At 54.7% G+C, this 20,074-nt stretch overlaps 1 protein-coding gene across 1 annotated transcript in view; it reads left to right on the top strand.

Moving 5' to 3' along the window:
* The first annotated feature begins 493 nt into the window (after positions 1-493).
* Positions 494-20,074, top strand: part of LOC127587265 (sodium channel subunit beta-1-like) — a 41,004-nt gene continuing 21,423 nt past the window's right edge. Inside the window, exons 1-2 of the mRNA XM_052045560.1 lie at positions 494-817; positions 18,825-18,991. Coding sequence (XP_051901520.1) covers positions 766-817; positions 18,825-18,991 — 219 coding nt within the window. The 5' untranslated portion in view covers positions 494-765. The remainder of the gene's footprint in view (positions 818-18,824; positions 18,992-20,074) is intronic.

The raw sequence follows: 20,074 nt of genomic DNA on the forward strand, positions 1-20,074 counted from the left end.
CCCCCTCCCTTACCCTCTCTCCCTCCCCTCCCCTCCCCCTCCCCTCATCTCCTCCTCTCCCTCCCACCCCTCTCCCTCCTTCCCCATCCCCCTCCCTCCCCCATCCCTCCACCCCCACCTCCTCCTCCTTCCCCTCCACTCCAATCCTCCTCTCCTTGTCCGTCCTCCCCCTCCTCTCTCCCCCTCCCCACCTCTCCCCTTCCCCTCTCTCCCCTCCACCCTCCCCCCTCCCCCTCCCTCTCCCCTCCTCCCCCTCCTCTCTCCCCTCCCCCTCCTTCCTCCTCCCCTCTCTCCTCCCCTCCCCTTCCCCCCTCCCACCTCCCCCCTCCCCCTCTCTCTCCTCCCCCTCCCCCTCCCCTCTCCCCCTCCCCTCTCCCTCCCTCTCTCTCCTCTTCCATCTCTCCCCCCTCCCAACACAATGATGCAGATCGTCAATCTCTCTCCCCCCCTCCAGCTCCCCCCCCCCAATCTCTGCAGTGCACATCCGCAACGCTCCTCCACTACACAGCGCTCTCTCCTAGGCGCAGCGCGTCTCCGGCTCCCGCACCCGGCAGTTCTATAAATACCTGGTGAAGATTAAGATCCCCTCCGACGGCAGATAAGATCTATGCAAATCGCCAGCCCGGCTTCTGTACAACTGTCAGGCCTCTTAATGTTGTGGTTTGAGAGTCTGACGGAATAACATAACACACCATGTGGCTGTAACGGAAGAATTATCCGCAGCAAGGATTTACAATTGAAACCTGCCGTTTTGCTACGTTTGCAATGGATTTTCTCAAAAAGATTTTGCTGTACGCCAGCCTTTGCTTGTTTTGGGGTGAGTTATCTTTTCACTGTGTCTAATGCAAGGCTTCTGTGTGAGGGAGGGGGGTGGAATACATGTGGAGAGATTGTTAGACAGACCACAACTGAAGGAGACCCTGTTCAATAATAAAGGGGTCATTCATTTAACACACAGATTGGTGAAAATTCTCTTCAGAAAGACCAGGAGACCCTGTTAAATAATAAAAGGTTGTTCATTTAACACACAGATTGGTGAAAATTTTCTTCAGAAAGACCAGGAGACACTGTTAAATAATAAAGGGGTCATTCATTTAACACACAAATTGGTGAAAATTCTCTTCATTTCAGACCAGGAGACACTGTTAAATAATAAAAGGTTGTTCGTTTAACACACATTGGTGAAAATTTTCTTCATATATGAGACCAGGGGACACTGTTAAATAATAAACGGGTTGTTCATTTAACACACAGATTGGTGAAAATTCTCTTCAGAAAGACCAGGAGACACTGTTAAATAATAAAACGTCGTTCATTTAACACACAGATAGATGCATATCATCTGCTGGACTTAGGGGATACTTACGGAATAAACAAGTCACCCGTGTAATACAGAGACGAGGTTTACTTTCCCCCTCTGGAGAGGATTTTGACTGTAACACTTAAATAACAAGGGGCTTTCATTTTAAGTCAGAGATTGAGTAAAAGCAGATTCTCTCACTGGGTCTGAGAGCTCAGACTGAAGGACACTGTTTAAAAATAAGGGGTCATCCATTTAAGATAGAAATGAGGTTTTTTTTTCTGGAGAGGATGTTAAATGTTCAGAAGGAGGGGATACTGTTACAAAATAAGGGGTCACCTATTTAAGACTGATATGCTGTGAAATATCTCCCTTGGAGGTGTAGACACTCCACTGCCAGGGGATGATGCCCCAGGGAACGTGTTAGACAGTCCAGAATTAGGGGATACTGTTGTAAAATAAGAGATCGTTCATTTAAGCTGGATGTGAAATTTCTCCCAGAGAGGACAGGCAGGCTGAGACTTGTGGGGGACATTTAGAGGAGGGGGAGCGGGAGGGTCACATCTCCCTCTTTCTCTCTCTGTCTCCCCCTCTCTCTGTCTCCCCCTCTCTCTGTCTCCCCCCTCTCCCCCCCCTCTCCCCCCCTCTCCCCCCCTCTCCCCCCTCTCCCCCCTCTCCCCCCCTCTCTCTCCCTCTCCCCCCTCTCCCCCCTCTCCCCCCCCTCTCCCCCCCCTCTCCCCCCCTCTCCCCCCCTCTCTCCCCCCCTCTCTCCCCCCTCTCTCCCCCCTCTCCCCCCCCTCTCCCCCCCCCTCTCCCCCCCCTCTCCCCCCCCTCTCCCCCCCCCTCTCCCCCCCCCTCTCCCCCCCCCTCTCCCCCCCCTCTCCCCCCCCTCTCCCCCCCCTCTCCCCCCCCTCTCCCCCCCCCTCTCCCCCCCACCTCTCCCCCCCCTCTCCCCCCCCCTCTCCCCCCCCTCTCCCCCCCCCTCATCCCCCCCCCTCTCCCCCCCCTCTCCCCCCCCTCTCCCCCCCCCCTCTCCCCCCCCTCTCCCCCCCCCTCTCCCCCCCTCTCCCCCCCCTCTCCCCCCCCTCTCCCCCCCCCTCTCCCCCCCCCCTCGTCCCCCCCCTCTCCCCCCCTCTCCCCCCCTCCTCCTCCCCCCCTCTCTCCTCCCCCCTCTCTCCTCCCCCCTCTCTCCTCCCCCCTCTCTCCTCCCCCCTCTCTCCTCCCCCCCTCTCTCCTCCCCCCTCTCTCCTCCCCCCTCTCTCCTCCCCCCCTCTCTCCTCCCCCCTCTCTCATCCTCCCCCCTCTCTCCTCCCCCCCTCTCTCCTCCCCCCCTCTCTCCTCCCCCCCTCTCTCCTCCCCCCCTCTCTCCTCCCCCCCTCTCTCTCCTCCCCGTCCCCTCCCTCTCCCCTCCCCCCCTCTCTCCTCCCCCCCTCTCTCCTCCCCCCCTCTCTCCTCCCCCCCTCTCTCCTCCCCCCTCTCTCCTCCCCCCCTCTCTCCTCCCCCCCTCTCTCCTCCCCCCCTCTCTCCTCCCCCCCTCTCTCCTCCCCCCCTCTCTCCTCCCCCCCTCTCTCCTCCCCCCCTCTCTCCTCCCCCCCTCTCTCCTCCCCCCCTCTCTCTCCTCCCCGTCCCCCTCCCTCTCCCTCTCTCCTCCCTCCCCTCCCCTCTCTCTCCTCCCCCCACTCCCCCCACTCTCTCTCTCTCTCTCTCTGATGGTGCTGAGTCTTCGGAACAGTCTTCCTAAAGAGCAGGGGACGCAGGTTCTTTTGAGGCAGTGGGAGATGGAGTCTCGACAAGCGAGGGGGTGCGAGGGCAGGAGGTGTGAGAGGTTATTGGGATGGGACAGGGAATGTTGTGGTTTTCCTCTGGAGTTGAATTAAACAGTGGAGGGTCTCAGGAAGCCAAGGTGGTCCGGTCTTTGTTTTTCCCTGGAATTCCGTGATTCCGGTCTCCTGCGGCACAGATCTCATTGCTTCCCCCCTGTCCCCCCCCCCCCCCCCCACCCCCTTTGTAATGGCTGGTCCGCAGTACAAGGGTCCCATCGTGAGTTCCCCAGGGGCATGACTGCAAAGCCTCACTTCAACCCTCAACTATCTACGTCCCACCGAGGGGGGGACGGGTGGGGTGATGGGGAGGAGCAGGAGGGGTGGGGGGGGGGGGAGTGGGGAGGGTGCAGGGCAGAGGTAGGGGGAGCGGTGCGGGAGACCCAGGGAGGGGAACTGCAGATCCCGGGATGTTGGGAGTTGGGGAGGGAGGTGGGGTTGGGGGGGGGTGGTGACCAACAGAGGGGGACACTGTGCGGGAAGAGGGGAGGGGAGGGGATACTGGGACTCTGGACATGGAGAATTGACCCCAGGGAGGGGAGGAGAGGGATACAGGGAGGGAAGGGGGAGGGGACCTTGAGGAGGAGGGAAGGGGACCCTGAGTGGGGGGGGGGGAAGAGTGAGGAGGGAGAGGAGGGACCCCTGGGGAGGAGGTGGCAGGGGATGGGACCCTGAGGTGGGGGAGGGTTACCGAGGAACAGGGGGTCTTGAGGAGGCGCGATAGGGGGACTGAGGGGGGAAAGACGAGGGGAGGGAACTGAGGTGGGGGCATTGAGGAGAGTAGGACACTCGTAGTGCCACCCTCACTTTGAGAGGGGAGGTCCCTCAGAAAGTAACGAGGGAATGGAGGGGTCCTCAAGAGTGAGGGGCAGGTAGGGGTCCCTCAGGAGAAAGAGGAAGTGGGGAAGGGTCCCTCATTCTGAGGGAGAGGAAGGGACACTGAGGGGAGCGAGGGAGGGAAGAGACCCTCGGCGGGAAGGGTAGGGGTCCCTCAGGGGGGAGAGGAAGGGGCAGGGTCCCTCATTCTGAGGGACACATGGGGAGGGGAGTGGGGGTAGGAAGGGGAGGGGAGAGAGCCTCGAGCGAGAGGAGGGAAGGGGGAGTGAGGGAGGGGAGAGGTCCTCAGAGTGAGAGGAGGGGGGGTGAGGGACGGGAGGGGAGACACCCTCAGAGGGAGGGGAGGGGAGTCCCTTGGGATAGTCGAGGTCCCTCATTCTGAGGGGGAGGAGGGAGACCTCCAGAGTGAGTGGAGGGGAGAGGCCCTCAGGGGAAGGGGAGTGAGGGAGGGGGGAGACAGAGTGAGGGGAGGGGAGAGGCCCTCAGTGAGGGGAGTGAGTGGACGGGAGAGGCCCTCAGTGAGGGGAGTGAGAGACAGGAGAGGCCTCAGTGAGGGGAGGGGCCCTGAGTGAGGAGAGGGGAGGGGAGAGACCCTCAGTGAAGAGAGAGACCCTCAGTGAGGGGAGTGAGGGAGGGGAGAGGCCCTAAATGAGGGACGTGAGGGAGGGGAGAGGCCCTCAGTGAGTGGAGTGGAGCACAGAGAGTGAGGGAGGGGAGAGGGGTCCCTTAAACCGATAGGGGACGGAGACAGCGATTTCCCCCCCCCACCCACCCCCCAACCTCCTCTGCGGAGAGACAGAGCGGGGGTGGAGTCCGCAGCCCGGGGAGGGGGGGGGAGGTGGGGAAGGAAGCTGATCACCGATGGGGAGAGCGCGTGAGGGAGGGGGCACTGTGCCCCTCCTGGATGGCCAGGTGACTGGGGGTCCTGCGGGACATGGGCTATGACCACCCAATGACCCCTTTCCCCCCACCCCCCAACCACCTCCCCCCCCCCCCCCATTTCACAGTGACAACCGACCCCCTATTGTCACGGTTCCCAGTCAATGTATGACGACGGGGTCAGGAGTGGACAGGGGCGACCTTTGACTTCTCAACAGGACAGGCGGTGATGGAGGTTGTAACTACAGTCGTCACCCAGGACACTTCATTCAGAACCTTTGAGACAGATGTTGGGAGGAATTTGACACTGGGAGTACGAGGGGTGTGTGTGTGTGCGCGTGTGTGCGTGTGCGCGTGTTGGCGTGTGTGTGTGTTAGCGTGTGTGTGCGCGTGTGTGTGCGTGTTGGCGCGTGTGTGCATGTGTGCACGGTGGACAGCTGGGTCAGAGTGCAAGAAGAGCGGGTGTCTTGGAAATGGGGGGGGGGGGGGAGGGAATTCTGGAGACTGTGGAAGGGGTGTAGGGGCCGGAGAGTGTCACAGACGGGGAAGGGTGTAGGGGCCGGAGGGTGTTACAGAGATGGGGAGGGGTGTAGGGGCCAGAGGGTGTTACAGAGATGGGGAGGGGTGTAGGGGCCGGAGGGTGTTACAGAGATGGGGAGGGGTGTAGGGGCCGGAGGGTGTTACAGAGATGGGGAGGGGTGTAGGGGCCGGAGGAGGTCACAGTGATGGGGAGGGGTGTAGGGGAGGGAGGGGGTCACAGAGATGGGAGTTGTAGGGGATAGAGGGTGTTACAGAGATGGGGGGAGTGTAGGGGAGGGAGGGGGTCACATAGACAGGGAGGGGTGTAGGGGAGGGAAGGTGTTACAGAGATGGGGAGGGGTGTAGGGGCCGGGGGGGGCGGGGTTACAGAGACGGGGAGGGGTGTAGGGGCCGGAGGGCGTCACAGAAACGAGGAGGGGTGTAGGGGCCAGAGGGGGGTCACTGAGACGGGCAGGGGTGGGATCTGACACCTCTCAGAAAGTGCAGTCTATTCACTGAGCATTGGTGGACACGGGGAATGCTCGTGTTGGGGCCCTTGTTCTTGAGTACACACTGTCATGGCAGGATGTGAGGCAGGAGAGGCACAGGCAGATCCCACAAATAACAACTTGCAAACCACCAGATCACCAGCAAAGTTAAGGCTCCCTCCTCAGCTCCCTCCTCACCGACCCTCCCGCGGCGCTCCCTCCTCACCGCCCCTCCCACGGCGCTCCCTCCTCACCGCCCCTCCCACGGCGCTCCCTCCTCACCGCCCCTCCCACGGCGCTCCCTCCTCACTGCCCCTCCCACGGCGCTCCCTCCTCACCACCTGTCTCTCTGCAGCCCGGCCCTCCCTCTGGTGGAATCGTTCGGAATTGCGTGCACACACACACACACACACACACACACACACACACACACACACACACAAACAGTGGCAGAGATCGGGATGGAGCCCAGGTCACTACTGAGCTGTTCAGAAGTCCCACCCACTGCACCACTGTGATGGTGGTGAGATTGCTTTCCAATAGAACCGGTGAGGAGTGGTGGTCAGCTTTGATGGGCTGTGTGGGCTTTAACTGCTTCTATAGTTAGAACATAGAACAGTACAGCACAGAACAGGCCCATTGGTATTGGTTTATTATTGTCACTTGTACTGAGGTACAGTGAAAAACTTGTCTTGCAAACTGATCGTACAGGTCAATTCATTACACAGTGCAGTTACATTGAGTTAGTACGGAGTGCATTGAGGTAGTACAGGTAAAAACAATAACAGTACAGAGTAAAGCGTCACAGCTACAGAGAAAGTGCAGTGCAATAAGGTGCAAGGTCACAACAAGGTAGATCGTGAGGTCAGAGTCCATCTCATCATATAAGGGAACTGTTCAATAGTCTTATCACCGTGGGATAGAAGCTGTCCTGGTGGTACGTGCTTTCAGGCTTTTGTATCTTCTGCCCGATGGGAGGGGGGAGAAGAGAGAATGTCCGGGGTGGGTGGGGGTCTTTGATTATGCCGACTGCTTTCCCCAGGCAGCGGGAAATGTAGACGGAGTCCGCGGAGGGGAGGCTGGTTTCTGCTGGTAGCTGCGAGAAGAGGGCACGGCCCGGATGGTGGGGGGATCTTTGATGATGGACGTTGCCTTCTTGAGGCAGCTCCTCCTGTAGATACCACCGACGGTGGGGGAGGGACGTGCCCGTGATGTATTGGGGCTGAGTCCACGACTCTCTGCAGCTTCTTACGTTGCTGCGCGTTCAAACTCAGACAGTGCGTCGGGGGGAAAATATTCCTACTCAGATCGCTTATACATCTCCTCCGCTTTACCCTGAACCCTTGCTTTTCAGTTCCGCAAATCTTTGACTGATGCAGAAAGGTCACCTCCAGCCATTATATAAACCAGCGACAACTTTCTGTTTCTCTCAAGCATTCCCTCAGGAATGAGGTGGTATTCGATTCGATTCCACTCCAGGGACTAGTTTGCAATCCAGAGGCTCCTCTGATGCACAGAGGGATCTTGAGGTCCAAGTCCACAGGTCTCTGAAAGTGGCCACACAAGTAGACAGGGCAGTAAAGAGGGCGTACGGCACTCTCGCCTTCATCGGTCGGGGCGTTGAGTCGGGAAGTCAAGTTGCAGCTATATAAAACTCTGGTCAGGCCGCACTTATAGAGTGTTGTGTACAGTTCTGGTCGCCCTCGTTACAGGAAAGGTGTGGGGGCTTTGGAGAGGGTGTAGAAGAGGTTCTCCAGGATGCCGCCTGGATTAGAGAGCATGAGCTATAAGGAGAGGTCGGACAAACTTGGGTTATTTACTCTGGAGCAGCGGAGGCTGAGGAGAGAAGTTTATAAAATTATTTGAGGCATAGAGTAGACAGTCATAATCTGTTTCCCAGGGTCGAAATGTCTAACACTGGAGGGTATGCATTGAAGGTGAGAGGGGGAAAATTCAAAGGAGACGTGTGGGGCAAATTCTTTCAGACAGAGAGCGGTGGGCGCCTGGAATGTGCTGCCAGGGGTGGGGGTGGAGGCAGATACGATAGAGGGGTTTAAGAGGCTGTTAGACAGGCCCATGGATGTGCAGGGAGTGGAGCGAGATAGACCGTGTATGGACAGAAGAAATTTATTTTAAATCGGCATCATGTTCAGCACAGACATTGCGGGCCGAAGGGCCTGTCCCTGTGCTGTACTGTCCTGTGTTCTACGCTTGGGGGCAGGAGGCATCTGCCGGGGGCGGACGCTTCTTCAGCCATTTTACGCCGGACCTCCGAGCCTGCCCGAGGTTCTCCATCCTGTCTCGCAGTCTCCTTCCCACCCGGGGTCCAGAGATTCCCTGGCGTCGGTGAGGCGGGGTTGCTGCCTATCCTCAGGGAGGCTCAGAGGCTTTCGCTCTCTCCGTCTGGGAACCTCATCCCGTGATAGAGAGCTCAGGATAGAACGTCTTCTTCAGGGTGTCCTCGACGCTACAGCGGACACCTCCAGGAACTGGGGAGATACTACCAACTGTCTCTCCACAACGTCCTCCCAATTCAGAGGCAGGACAAGCGGATCAAAGTCGAGGTCGAGTTTACTGTCAGACGCACAAGTCCGTGTGTGCACAGGTGCAATGAAAGTCTTACTTGCAGCAGCATCACGGGCACAGAGCATCAGATAAGCAGCATTCACAAGAAGAGCATAAATTAAGCACACTTTTTACAAGAAAGAACACAGTTAGAACAAAAAACAAGTCCATTGTAGTGCAAAGTGGTCCCAGTGTTGCTGTACTGAGGCAGTGATTAGGGCTGTGCTGGTCGGTTCAAGAACCGAATGGTTGAACTGTTCTTGAACCTGGTGGTGCGGGGACTTCAGGCTTCTGTACCTCCTGCCCGACGGGAGCTGCGAGAAGACAGCACAGCCCGGACGGTGGGGGGATCTTTGACGACGGACGTTGCCTTCTTGAGGCAGCGCCTCCTGTAGATACCACCGATGGTGGGGAGGGATGTGCCCGTGATGTATTGGGGCTGCGTCCACAACTCCCTGCAGCTTCTTACGTTCCTGTGTGTTCAAATCGCCATCCCAGACCGTGATGCAACCGGTCAGGCCACTTCCAACAGCACATCTGTAGAAGTTTGTTCGAGTGTTCGGTGACAAGCCGAACCTCCTGAGAAAGTAAAGACGCTGGCGCGCCTTCCTTGTGATCGCAGATACGTGCTGGGCCCTGGACAGGTCGTCCGATGCATTAACGCCCGGGAATTTAAAGCTACTGACCCTTCCCGCCGCCGATTCCCCCAACGTAGACCGGCGTGTGTTCACCCTCCTTCAATTCATTGAGATAGGATCGAAGTCCGTGCCTCATTGAAAGTGGCTACACAGGCAGATAGGGTGGTTACGAAGGCTTACGAAATGCTTGCTTTCATTAATCGAGGTATTGAGTACAGGAGTCAAGAAGTTACGAGGCATCTCTGCAGAACTCTGGTTAGGCCGCATTTAGAGTATTGTGTGCAATTCTGGTCACCTCACTACATAAGGATGTCGAGGCTTTAGAGAGGGTGCAGAGGAGGTTTACTGGGATGCTGCCTGGATTAGAGAACATGTGCTATCAGGAGAGGCTGGACAAAAACTTGGGCTCTTTTCTCTGGAGCGGCAGAGGCTGAGGGGTGAACTGTTGGAAGTGCATAAAATTTATGAGGGGCATAGATAGGGTGGACAAACAATATCTTTTCCCCACTATTGAGCGATCCAATACCAGAGGGCATGCATTGAAGGTGAGAGGGGGTAGGTTCAGAACAGATGTGAGGTGTAAGTTCTTTACTCAATGCCTGGGATGCGTTGCCTGATAGGGTGATGGAGGCGTTCATCGGGGGCTTTTAAGAGGGGCACGTGAATGAGAGGAAAATGGAGAGATACGGGCATTCTGTAGGTAGGAGGGATTAGCTATGTCGGCGCAACATTGTGGGCCGAAGAGCCTGTTCTGTGCTGTTCTATGTTCTACAAAGTCAGCGTCCTGTCCCGGGCCAACACTCCCGATGCCCTGGTTGTACCGTGTCACTTCCAGGCTCCCAAAATCTCTCTTAAATCTCTCCTCACCCTTTTTATGTTACCTTTCAATGCCGGACACACACATTGTGCGCGGTTCTGGTCGCCCAGCTACAGGAAGGACGTCACTGAGCTGGAGAGGGGGCAGGAAAGATTCACGGGGACGTTCCCGGGACTGGAGGGCTGGAGTTATAAGGGAGAGGCTGGACAGGCCGGGACTGTTTTCCCTGGAGCGAAAGAGGCTGAGGGGTGACCTTATGGAGGTTTGTAAAATCGTGAGGTGGTGGGGCGGGGGCATCACAGCTTTTCCACAGGGTTTAGGGTGAGAGGGGGAAGATTTAAAGGGGACCCGAGGGGCAAGTTTTTCACACACAGAGGGAGGTGGGGGTATGGAACGAGCTGTCGGAGGAAAGTGGTAGAGGCGGGTTCAGTTACGTTTAAGAGACTTTTGGACATGGACGGGAAAGGTTTAGAGGGATCTATCTAACCCTTCCCTCCCACATAGCCCCCCCACTTCTCTATCATTCATGTGTCTTCCTAAGAGTCTCTTAAATGTCCCTAATGTATCTGCCACCACAACCTCTGCCGGCAGTGCGTTCCACACACCCACCACTCTCTGTGTAAAAAACTTACCCCTGACATCCCCCTTATACCTTCCTCCAATCACCTTAAAATTATGTCCCCTCGTGTTAGCCATTGTCGCCCTGGGAAAAGTCTCTGACTGTCCACTCGATCTATGCCTCTTATCATCTTGTACACCTCTATCAAGTCACCTCTCCTCCTCCTCCTCTCCAAAGAGAAAAGCCCTAGCTCGCTCAACCTATCCTCATAAGACATGCTCTCCAATCCAGGCAGCATCCTGGTAAATCTCCTCTGCACCCTCTCTAAAGCTTCCACATCCTTCCTATAATGAGGCAACCAGAAATGAACACAATACTCCAAGTGTGGTCTAACCAGAGTTCTACAGAGCTGCAACATTACCTCGTGGCTCTATAAATTAATACCCCAACTAATGAAGGCCTTAACAACCCCATCGACCTGCACGGCAACCTTGAGAGATCTATGGACGTGGACCCCAAGATCCCTCTGTTCCTCCACACTGCTAAGAGTCCTGCCATTAACCTTGTATTCTGCCTTCGAATTCGATCTCTCGAAGTGCATCACTTCACACTTATCCGGGTTGAACTCCATCTGCCATATCTAACACCAAGTTACAAAATCGATCCCTGGAATGGGTGGGTTGTCCGATGGGGAAAGGCCGGACAGGCAGGGATTGTATCTGCTGGTTTGGAACAGTGAGAGGTGACCCGCTTGAATCATCTGAGCTCCTGAGGAGTCTCGACAGCGTGGGTGTGGAGAGGGTGCTTTGCGAGATGAGAAGTGGGGCCCCTTTAAGGCAAGAGATGAGATTTCTGCTCTCTGAGGGTGGGTGAGTCTGTGGGAGGCTCCTGAAAGGGAGCAGAGTGGATTATGTTTAAGGCAGAGTTGAGATGTGAAAAGCAGACGGGGGTCAGAAGGGGAGACGGGAGTTAAGGTTACGGTCAGAGCAGCTGGGATGAGATCTACTGGGGCAGCAGACTTCGGGGGTCGAATGGCCTACTCCTGCTCCAAATTCGCAGGTGTCAGCACACTTCTGGGGGTCATTGAGACACCCAGCATGGAAACAGGCCCTTCGGCCCAACTCAACTGTGTTGCCCAGCGAGCTTGTCCCATCTGCCTGCATTTGGACCAGAGCCCTCTAAACCTCTCCTATCCATGGACTTATCTCGATGGCTTTTAAACGTTGCTAATGTGCTCACCTCACCCACTATATCTGGCAGCTCGTTCCAAATACGCACCACCCTTTGCGTGAAGAAGCTGCCCCTGATGTCTCTTTTAAATCTCTTGCCTCTGAACTAAACCTATGCCCTTTGGTTATAGCACCCCCATCTCCCTGGGAAAAAGATTTTCACCCTGTCTATGCCCCTCGTGGTCTTATATACACCTCTATCAGGTCACCCCTCAATCTCCCATGTTCCAGGGAATAAGGTCCTGGTCTACGGACCCTCTCCTTGTAACTCAGGCAACATCCTGGTAAATATTTTCTGCTCTCTTAAGATAAGATTCTTTTATTAGTCACATGTACATTGAAACACGCAGTGAAATACATCTTTTGCATAGTGTTCTGTGGGGCAGCCCGCAAGCGTCGCCACATTTCCGGAGCCAACATAGCATGCCTGCAACTTCCTAACCCGTACGTCCTTGGAATGTGGGAGGAAACCGGAGCACCCGGAGGAAACCCAAACGGGGAGAACGTACAAACTCTTTACAGGCAGCGGCGGGAGTTGAACCTGGGTCGCTGGCGCTGTAATAGCGTTACCCTAAACCGCTACACTACCGTGCTTTCTTAGTTTAATAACATCTTTTCCATAATAGGGTGACCAAATCTGTCCAGGATACTCCAAGTGCAGCCTCACCAACTTCTGATATAACTGCAATGTGACGTCCCAACTCCTGTACTCAGTGCCCTGACCGGTGAAGGCCAGCGTGCCGAACGCCTTCTTCACCGTCCTGTCCACCTGTGACTCCACTTTCGGGGAACCATGTACTTGTACTCCAAGGTCCCTCTGTTAAATTACACTCTTAATTGTGTCTCTGACATACAGCCAAATCTTCTCTGGAGGACAGTGTCCCAGAATGATAATTGACTGGTCGCTTTTAATGGCAATTGACTTTTATGGAGTCCAAAGGAATCCACGACATCACAAGCAGGCATATAGAAAAGTTATTTGGACCAACCCCATTTGGTCTTGGTTTATTATTGTCACTTGTACTGAGGTACAGTGAAACTTGTCTTGCATACCGATCGTACAGGTCAATTCATTACACAGTGCAGTTACATTGAGTTAGTACAGAGTGCATTGAGGTAGTACAGGGTAAAAACAATAACAAAATACAGAGTAAAGTGTCACAGCTACAGGGAAGTGCAGTGCAGGTAGACAATAAGGTGCAAGGTCACAACAAGGTAGATCGTGAGGTCAGAGTCCATCTCATCGTATAAGGGAACCGTTCAATAGTCTTATCACAGTGGGGTAGAAGCTGTCCTTGAGCCTGGTGGTACGTACCCTCAGGCTCCTGTATCTTCTACCCGATGGGAGATTTCACTGAGTTTCCACTGAATTGTAGGTTATGAGGGTCACAGAGGAAGGAAATAAGGCCTTCAGCTCACTTGAGTCCATGCAATGGCTTTATAAGGCATTGGTCAGACTGCATTTGGAATATTGTGAGCAATTTTTGGGCCCCGTATCTAAGGAAGGATGTGCTGTCCCTGGAGAGGGTCACAAGAATGATTCCAGGAATGAAAGGGTTAAGGTACGAGGAGCGTTTGATGTCTCTGGGCCTGTCCTCAATGGAATTCGGGGGGATCTCACTGAAACCTCCCGGAATACTGAAAGGCCTGGATAGAGCGGACGCGGAGAGGATGTTCCCAATCAGTGGGAGAGTCCGGGATCCGAGGGCACAGCCTCGGAATAAAGGGACGTCCCTTTAGAACTGAGACGAGGAGGAATTTCTTCAGCCAGAGGGCGGTGAATCTGTAGAATCTGTTGCCACAGAGGGCTGTGGAGGCCACGTCATTGGGTGTATGTTAGGCAGAGATTGAGAGGTTCTCGATTGGGAAGCAGGGGGTTCGGGGTTGCGGGAAGAATGGGGTTGGGAAAATCCAGCCACGCTTGAATGGCAGAGTAGACTCGATGGGCTGAATGGCCTTATTCTGCTCCAATATCTTGCATTCTGACCATTTGCCACCCGTTTCATTTGCCTCAACCTTCCTGTCAACTCCTCCCAGATTCTACCGCTCCCCCCCACCCCACCCCCACCCCCCCCACACACGCACGCACGCACACACACACACACACACACACACACACACACACACCGGGATGGGGGGAGGGCGGGGGCGACTAACAGCGGCCGATTAACCCCACCCCAACCCCGCTTCTGGGGATGTGGGAGGAACCCGGAACACCTGAGGGAAACCCCACGGGGACCGTGCAAATGCCACTCACACACACGCTCACACACGCACACAGCGCCAGGGGTGGGGATCGATCCTGGGTCTCTGGGACTGGGAAGCAGTGGTTTTACCCACTGCGCCACCATGCTACTCAATCTCCAGGTACCACCTTACAAGTGACGTACAGTATGCGGCAGCCTACATACACTTACATTAAAGCCGTCAGCCAAAGATAGAAGTAAATTCTCCCTCTCGATACCCGTGAATATTGATCCTGCTTTAATGACAAATGGGTCATGGATCAGACGAGCTATCCCGAGCCAGATTCAGAAGACCGGTGTTTGCCCCTGTGCCCTCCCACCCCACTGACACCAAGCAGATCAAAGTCAAAGTTGAGTTTACTGTCAGACGCACAAGTCCGTGTGTGCACGGGTGCAATGAAAAACTTACTTGCAGCAGCATCACAGGCACAGAGCATCAGAGACACAACATTCACAAGAAAAACATGAACTAAACATCAATTATACACAATTTTTACAAGAAAGAACACAATTCGAACAAAAGAACAAAGTCCATTGTAGCTCAAAGTGGTCCCAGTGTTGCTGTACTGAGGCAGTGATTAGGGTTTTGCCGGTCGGTTCCAGAACCAAATGGTTGAAGGGAAGTCGCTGTTCCTGAACATGGTGGTGTGGGGACTTCAGGCTTCTGTACCTCCTGCCCGACGGGAGCTGCGAGAAGACGGCACGGCCCGGATGGTGGGGGGATCTTTGACGACGGACGTTGCCTTCTTGAGGCGGCGCCTCCTGTAGATACCACCGACGGTGGGGGAGGGATGTGCCCGTGATGTATTGGGGCTGAGTCCGCGACTCTCTGCAGCTTCTTACGTTCCTGTGCGTTCGAATTGCCGTCCCAGACCGTGACGCAACCGGTCAGGACACTTCCAACGGCACATCTGTAGAAGTTTGTTCGAGTGTTCGGTGACAAGTGCAGTGGGAGCCCGTTGACCCATTGGATTGAGAGCCTGATGTGGGTGCTCAAATCCTCTTGAGGCCACACTTGGGTCAGTCGTGTGAACCATAGATTCATAGAGATCCAGTCGGGAAGCAGGCCTTTTGGCCCACAGAGTCCGTGCCAGCCCATCGACCAGCCATTTGACATCCATCCCATTTTATCCTCCCTACGTCTCCATTAACTCCCTCCTCCCTGCACCCCACCCCCCCCAGATCCTACCCCTCACCAACACACTAAAGGGGGGGGGGGGAGGGATTCACAAGGGAGGAGTAACCCACCCTGTGTGTCTTTGAGATGTGAGAGGAAAGCAGAGCACCCCGGGGAGAACCTACACGGTCACGGAGGGGACGTGCAAACTCCACGCACGCATGTATGCACTCACGTGTACACACACATGCATGCGCTCACGCATGCTCGTGTACACACACATGCATGCGCTCACGCATGCTCATGTACACACACACACTCATGCTGACACACGCGCACACACACACACACACTCTCAGTGTACACACTCATGCTCACACACACACGCACGCACACTCACACACGCACAGGTCGGGATCGAACCCGGTTCTCTGGCGCTGTGAGGTGGCGGCTTTACTCACTGTGCCACAGGAGCCTCAGGTCTCTGTACCTGACCACAGAGGGAGCGCGGTGGATGGATGGTAACCAGAATTGTTCCAGGGACGGAGGGTTTGCCTCGAGAGGAGAAGTTGTCAAGGGGGTCTGTTTTCTATGGAGTTTAAAGGAACAGGAGGCGATCTTATTGAAGCTTGCAGGAAGGGAGCTTCCCCCGGGAGATTCTGGGACCAAGGGTCCCAGTCGCAGTTTCAGGACCGAGATGGGGAGAGATTTCTTCACCCAGAGGTTTGGGGAACCTCCTGGAATTCCCGGAAGCCCGTTCGCTGAGCTCACTCAGGACGGAGCTGGATGGATTTCTGGGTGGGATTCTTTGCGAAGTGCGTCCCGGAATGGACGTTTCCCCAGTGGTACATTTGCACATTGCATGTGAACAACGGGGTGGGGGGGGGGGGGTGTTGAGGAATCAGAAGGCCAGGAGCGGAGCCACCTTGGGTCCTGACTTTGAGGGTTTCTCTGTGTAGCGTTGAAAGCCCCTTGCTCCCAGGGTTCGACCTTTGCTCCCTGGTTTTCACCCATGCCCTCAGGGTTTGACCCGTGCCCTTAGGTTTTGACCCTTGTCAGTGTTTGGGGGTCCCTTGTCCCTGGGGTTTGACCCTTGACCCCAGGGCTTAAACCTTGCCCCAGTTCTTGACCCTTGCCCCCGTGGTTTCATGGCTTGTCCCCCCCAGTAAAGGCCCTTGCCCCTTGGATTTGACCCTTGCCCCCAGGATTTGACCTTTGCCCCCATGGTTTAAGTCTCCTTGATCCTCATGGTTTGACCTTTGCCCACAAGGGTTGAGGTACTTTCCCTCAAGGGCTTGCCCTTTGCCCCATAGGTCTGACCTTTGCCTCAGGTATGACCCTTGCACTCAGGGTTTGATCCTTGCCCCAGGATTTGAGGCCTTTGCTCCCAGGATTTGACCCCTGCCCCAAGCTTTGACTCTTGACCCCATGGTTTGATACCTTTGCACCCAGGATTTGACCCATGCCCCAAGGCTTGACCCTTGCCCCAGGGTTTGGGTCTCTTTGACCCCATTTTGACCCTTGACCCCACGGCTTAAGGCTCCTTGTCCCTCATGGTTTGATCTTTGCCCCCAAGGATTGAAGTTCTTTCCCTCAGGGCTTGCCCTTTGCCCTATAGGTCTGACCTTTGCCCCAGGTTTGATCCTTGCCCCCAGGATTTGAGGGCTTGGCTCCCAGGATTTGACCTTTGCCCCCAAGCTTTCAACCTTGACCCAATGGTTTGATGCCTTTGCCCCCGGTATTGGACCCTTGCAGCCAGGATTTGACCCTTGCCCCCAAGGTTTGACCCTTGTCCCCATTATTAAGACCATAGAACATTGAACAGTACAGCACAGGAACAGGCCCTTCGGCCCACGATGTTGTGCTGAACTAATTAAACTAGTAATTAATCCCCTAACTAAAGTAATCCCTTCTGCCTACACAATGTCCACATCCCTCCATCCCCTGCACATCCGTGTGTCTATCTAACAGCCTCTTAACCCCCTCTATCGTATCTGCCTCCACCCCCACCCCTGGCAGCACATTCCAGGCACCCACCGCTCTCCGTGTCAAAAAACTTGCTGTGTAAAAAAAGTGTTCAACTTGGAAGATCAAAAGTAAAGGGGCGTTACACACTTAATGGCAGGACCCTTAACAGTGTTGGTGTACAGAGGGATCTTGGGGTCCAAGCCCACAGCTCCCCGAAAGTGGCCGCACAAGTTGCTAGGGTGGGAAAGAAGGCGTACGGCGCGCTTGCCTTTGTTAGTCGAGGCACTGAGTTCAAGAGTCGGGAAGTCACGCTGCAGCTGTATAAAACTCTGGTCAGTCCGCACTTGTGTGCAGTTCTGGTCGCCCCCGTTAAAGGGTGTGGGGGCTTTGGAGAGGGTGCGGGAGAGGTTCACTAGGATGCTGCCTGGATTAGAGAGCGTGAGCTATAAGGAGAGGTCGGACAAACTTGGGTTGTTTTCTCTGGAGCGGCAGAGGCTGAGGGGAGACCTGATAGAGGTTTATAAGATTATGAGAGGCACAGATAGAGTAGACAGCCGGGATCTTTTTCCCAGGGTCGAAATGTCTAACACCAGAGGACGTGCGTTGAAGGTGAGAGGGGGTAAGTTCAAAGGAGATGTGCGGGGCAAGTTTTTTTACACAGAAAGCGGTGGGTGCCTGGAATGTGCTGCCAGGGGTGGGGGTGGAGGCAGATATGATAGAGGAGTTTAAGAGGCTGTTAGACAGGCCCATGGATGTGCAGGGAGTGGGGGAGATGGACATTGTGTAGGCAGAAGGGATTAGTTTATTAGGTGTTCTGGGACCCCTGCATTTGTGATTTTTATTAATGACTTGGATGAGGATGTGGGGGGGTGGGTTAGTAAGTTTGCTGATGACAAGAAGGTTGGTGGTGTTGTGGATAGTGTAGAAGGTTGCTGTAGGTTTCAACAGGACATTGATAGGATGCAGAGCTGGGCTGAGAAGTGGCAGATGGAGTTCAACTGGGATAAGTGTGAAGTGATGCACTTCAGGAGATTGAATTTGAAGGCAGAATACAAGGTTAATGGCAGGACTCTTAGCAGTGTGGAGGAACAGAGGGATCTTGGGGTCCACGTCCATAGATCCCTCAAGGTTGCCGCGCAGGTCGATAGGGTTGTTAAGAAGGCGTATGGAGTGTTGGCCTTCATTAGTCGGGGTATTGACTTCAAGAGCTGTGAAGTAATGTTGCAGCTCTATAGGACTCTGGTTAGACTACAATTGGAGTATTATGGTCCGTTCTGGTCGCCTCATTATGGGAAAGATGTGGAAGCTTTAGAGAGGGTGCAGAGGAGATTTACCAGGATGTTGCCTGGATTGGAGAGCATGTCTTATGAGGATAGGTTGAGCGAGCTGGGGCTTTCCTCTTTGGAGAGAAGGAGGGTGAGAGGTGACTTGATAAAGGTGTACAAGAGGCATAGATCGAGTGGACAGTCAGAGACTTTTTCCCAGGGTGACAATGGCTAACACGAGGGGACATAATTTGAAGGTGATTGGAGGAAGGTATAAGGGGGATGTCAGGGGTAAGTTTTTTACACAGAGAGTAGTGGGTGTGTGGAACGCACTGCCGACAGAGGTTGTGGGGGCAGATACATTAGGGACATTTAAGAGACTCTTAGATAGACACATGAATGATAGAGAAATGGGGGGCTATGTGGGAGGGAAGGGTTAGATAGATCTGAGAGCAGGGTAAAATGTCGGCACAACATTGTGGGCCGAAGGGCCTGTTCCTGTGCTGTACTGTTGTACGTTGTATGCTGTGTGTGCTATGTTCTATGTTTTATGTTCTATATACTTTCTGTTCCACAGCGGACTGTTCCAACCCAGGCTGTGTGGAGGTTGAGTCGGACACTGAGGCAGTCAAGGACAGTAACATGAAGCTGAGGTGCATCTCCTGCAAGAAGCGGGGTGAAACTGAGGCGTCGACAACCGCCGAGTGGTTCTTCAGGCCAAAGAAGAACGAGACCTACTACAAGGTAGGAAGGGGCTAGGGGGACGCAGAACTTGGCGGTGGGTTGAGTGGCCTCCTGGCTGGGTCTTCAGCTGCAACTGCCCAGCATTGTTGCAATCTCTACCGATGACCTAGATCCTGCTTTCGGATATTACAGGCTGTAAGATTGACTGAGGGGAAAGCACAGGCCCTTCAGCCCACGATGTTGTGCCGAACTAATTAAACTAGTAATTAAACACTTAACTGAACTAACCCCTTCTGCCGACGCAATGTCCACATCCCTCCATCCCCTGAACATTCATGGGCCTGTCTAACAGCCTCTTAAACCCCTCTATTGTGTCTGCCTCCACCCCCACCCCAGGCAGCACATTCCAGGCAGCCACCGCTCTCTGTGTAAAAAAAACTTGTCCTGCACATCTCCTTTGAACTTACCCCCTCTCACCTTGAATTCATGCCCTCTAGTATTAGGCATTTCGACCCTGGGGGATAAGATACCGGCTGTCTACTCTATCCATGCCTCTCATAATCTTCTAATCTTCTATCAGATCTCCCCTCAGCCTCCCCCGCTCCAGGGAAAACAACCCAAGTTTCTCCGACCTCTCCTTATAGCTCTTGCCCTCTAATCCAGGCAGCGTCCTGGTGAACCTCTCCCGCACCCTCTCCAAAGCCCCCCACACCCTTCCTGTAATGGGGGCGACCAGAACTGTATGCAACACTCCAGATGCGGACTGACCAGAGTTTTATAAAGCTGCAACATGACTTCCCGACTCTTGAAATCAGTGCCTCGACTAATAAAGGCAAGCATGCCGTACGCCTTCTTTACCGCCCTATCAACTTGTGCAGACACTTTCAGGGAGGATCCCAAGATCCCTGTGTACATCAACACTGTTAAGGGTCCTACCATTAACTGTGTACTGTCCCCTTTACATCTGATCTCCCAAATGCAACCCCTCACACTTGCTCGGATTAAACTCCATCTGCCATTTCTCTGCCTATACCTGCAACTGATCTGTATCCCGCTGTGTCCTTTGGCAATCTTCTACACCGTCCACAACATCACCGATCTTTGTATCGTGTGTGAACCTACCAACCCAGCCATTCACATTTT

This window comes from Pristis pectinata, chromosome 39 (genome assembly GCF_009764475.1).
Source record: "Pristis pectinata isolate sPriPec2 chromosome 39, sPriPec2.1.pri, whole genome shotgun sequence".
Lineage (NCBI taxonomy): Eukaryota > Metazoa > Chordata > Chondrichthyes > Rhinopristiformes > Pristidae > Pristis > Pristis pectinata.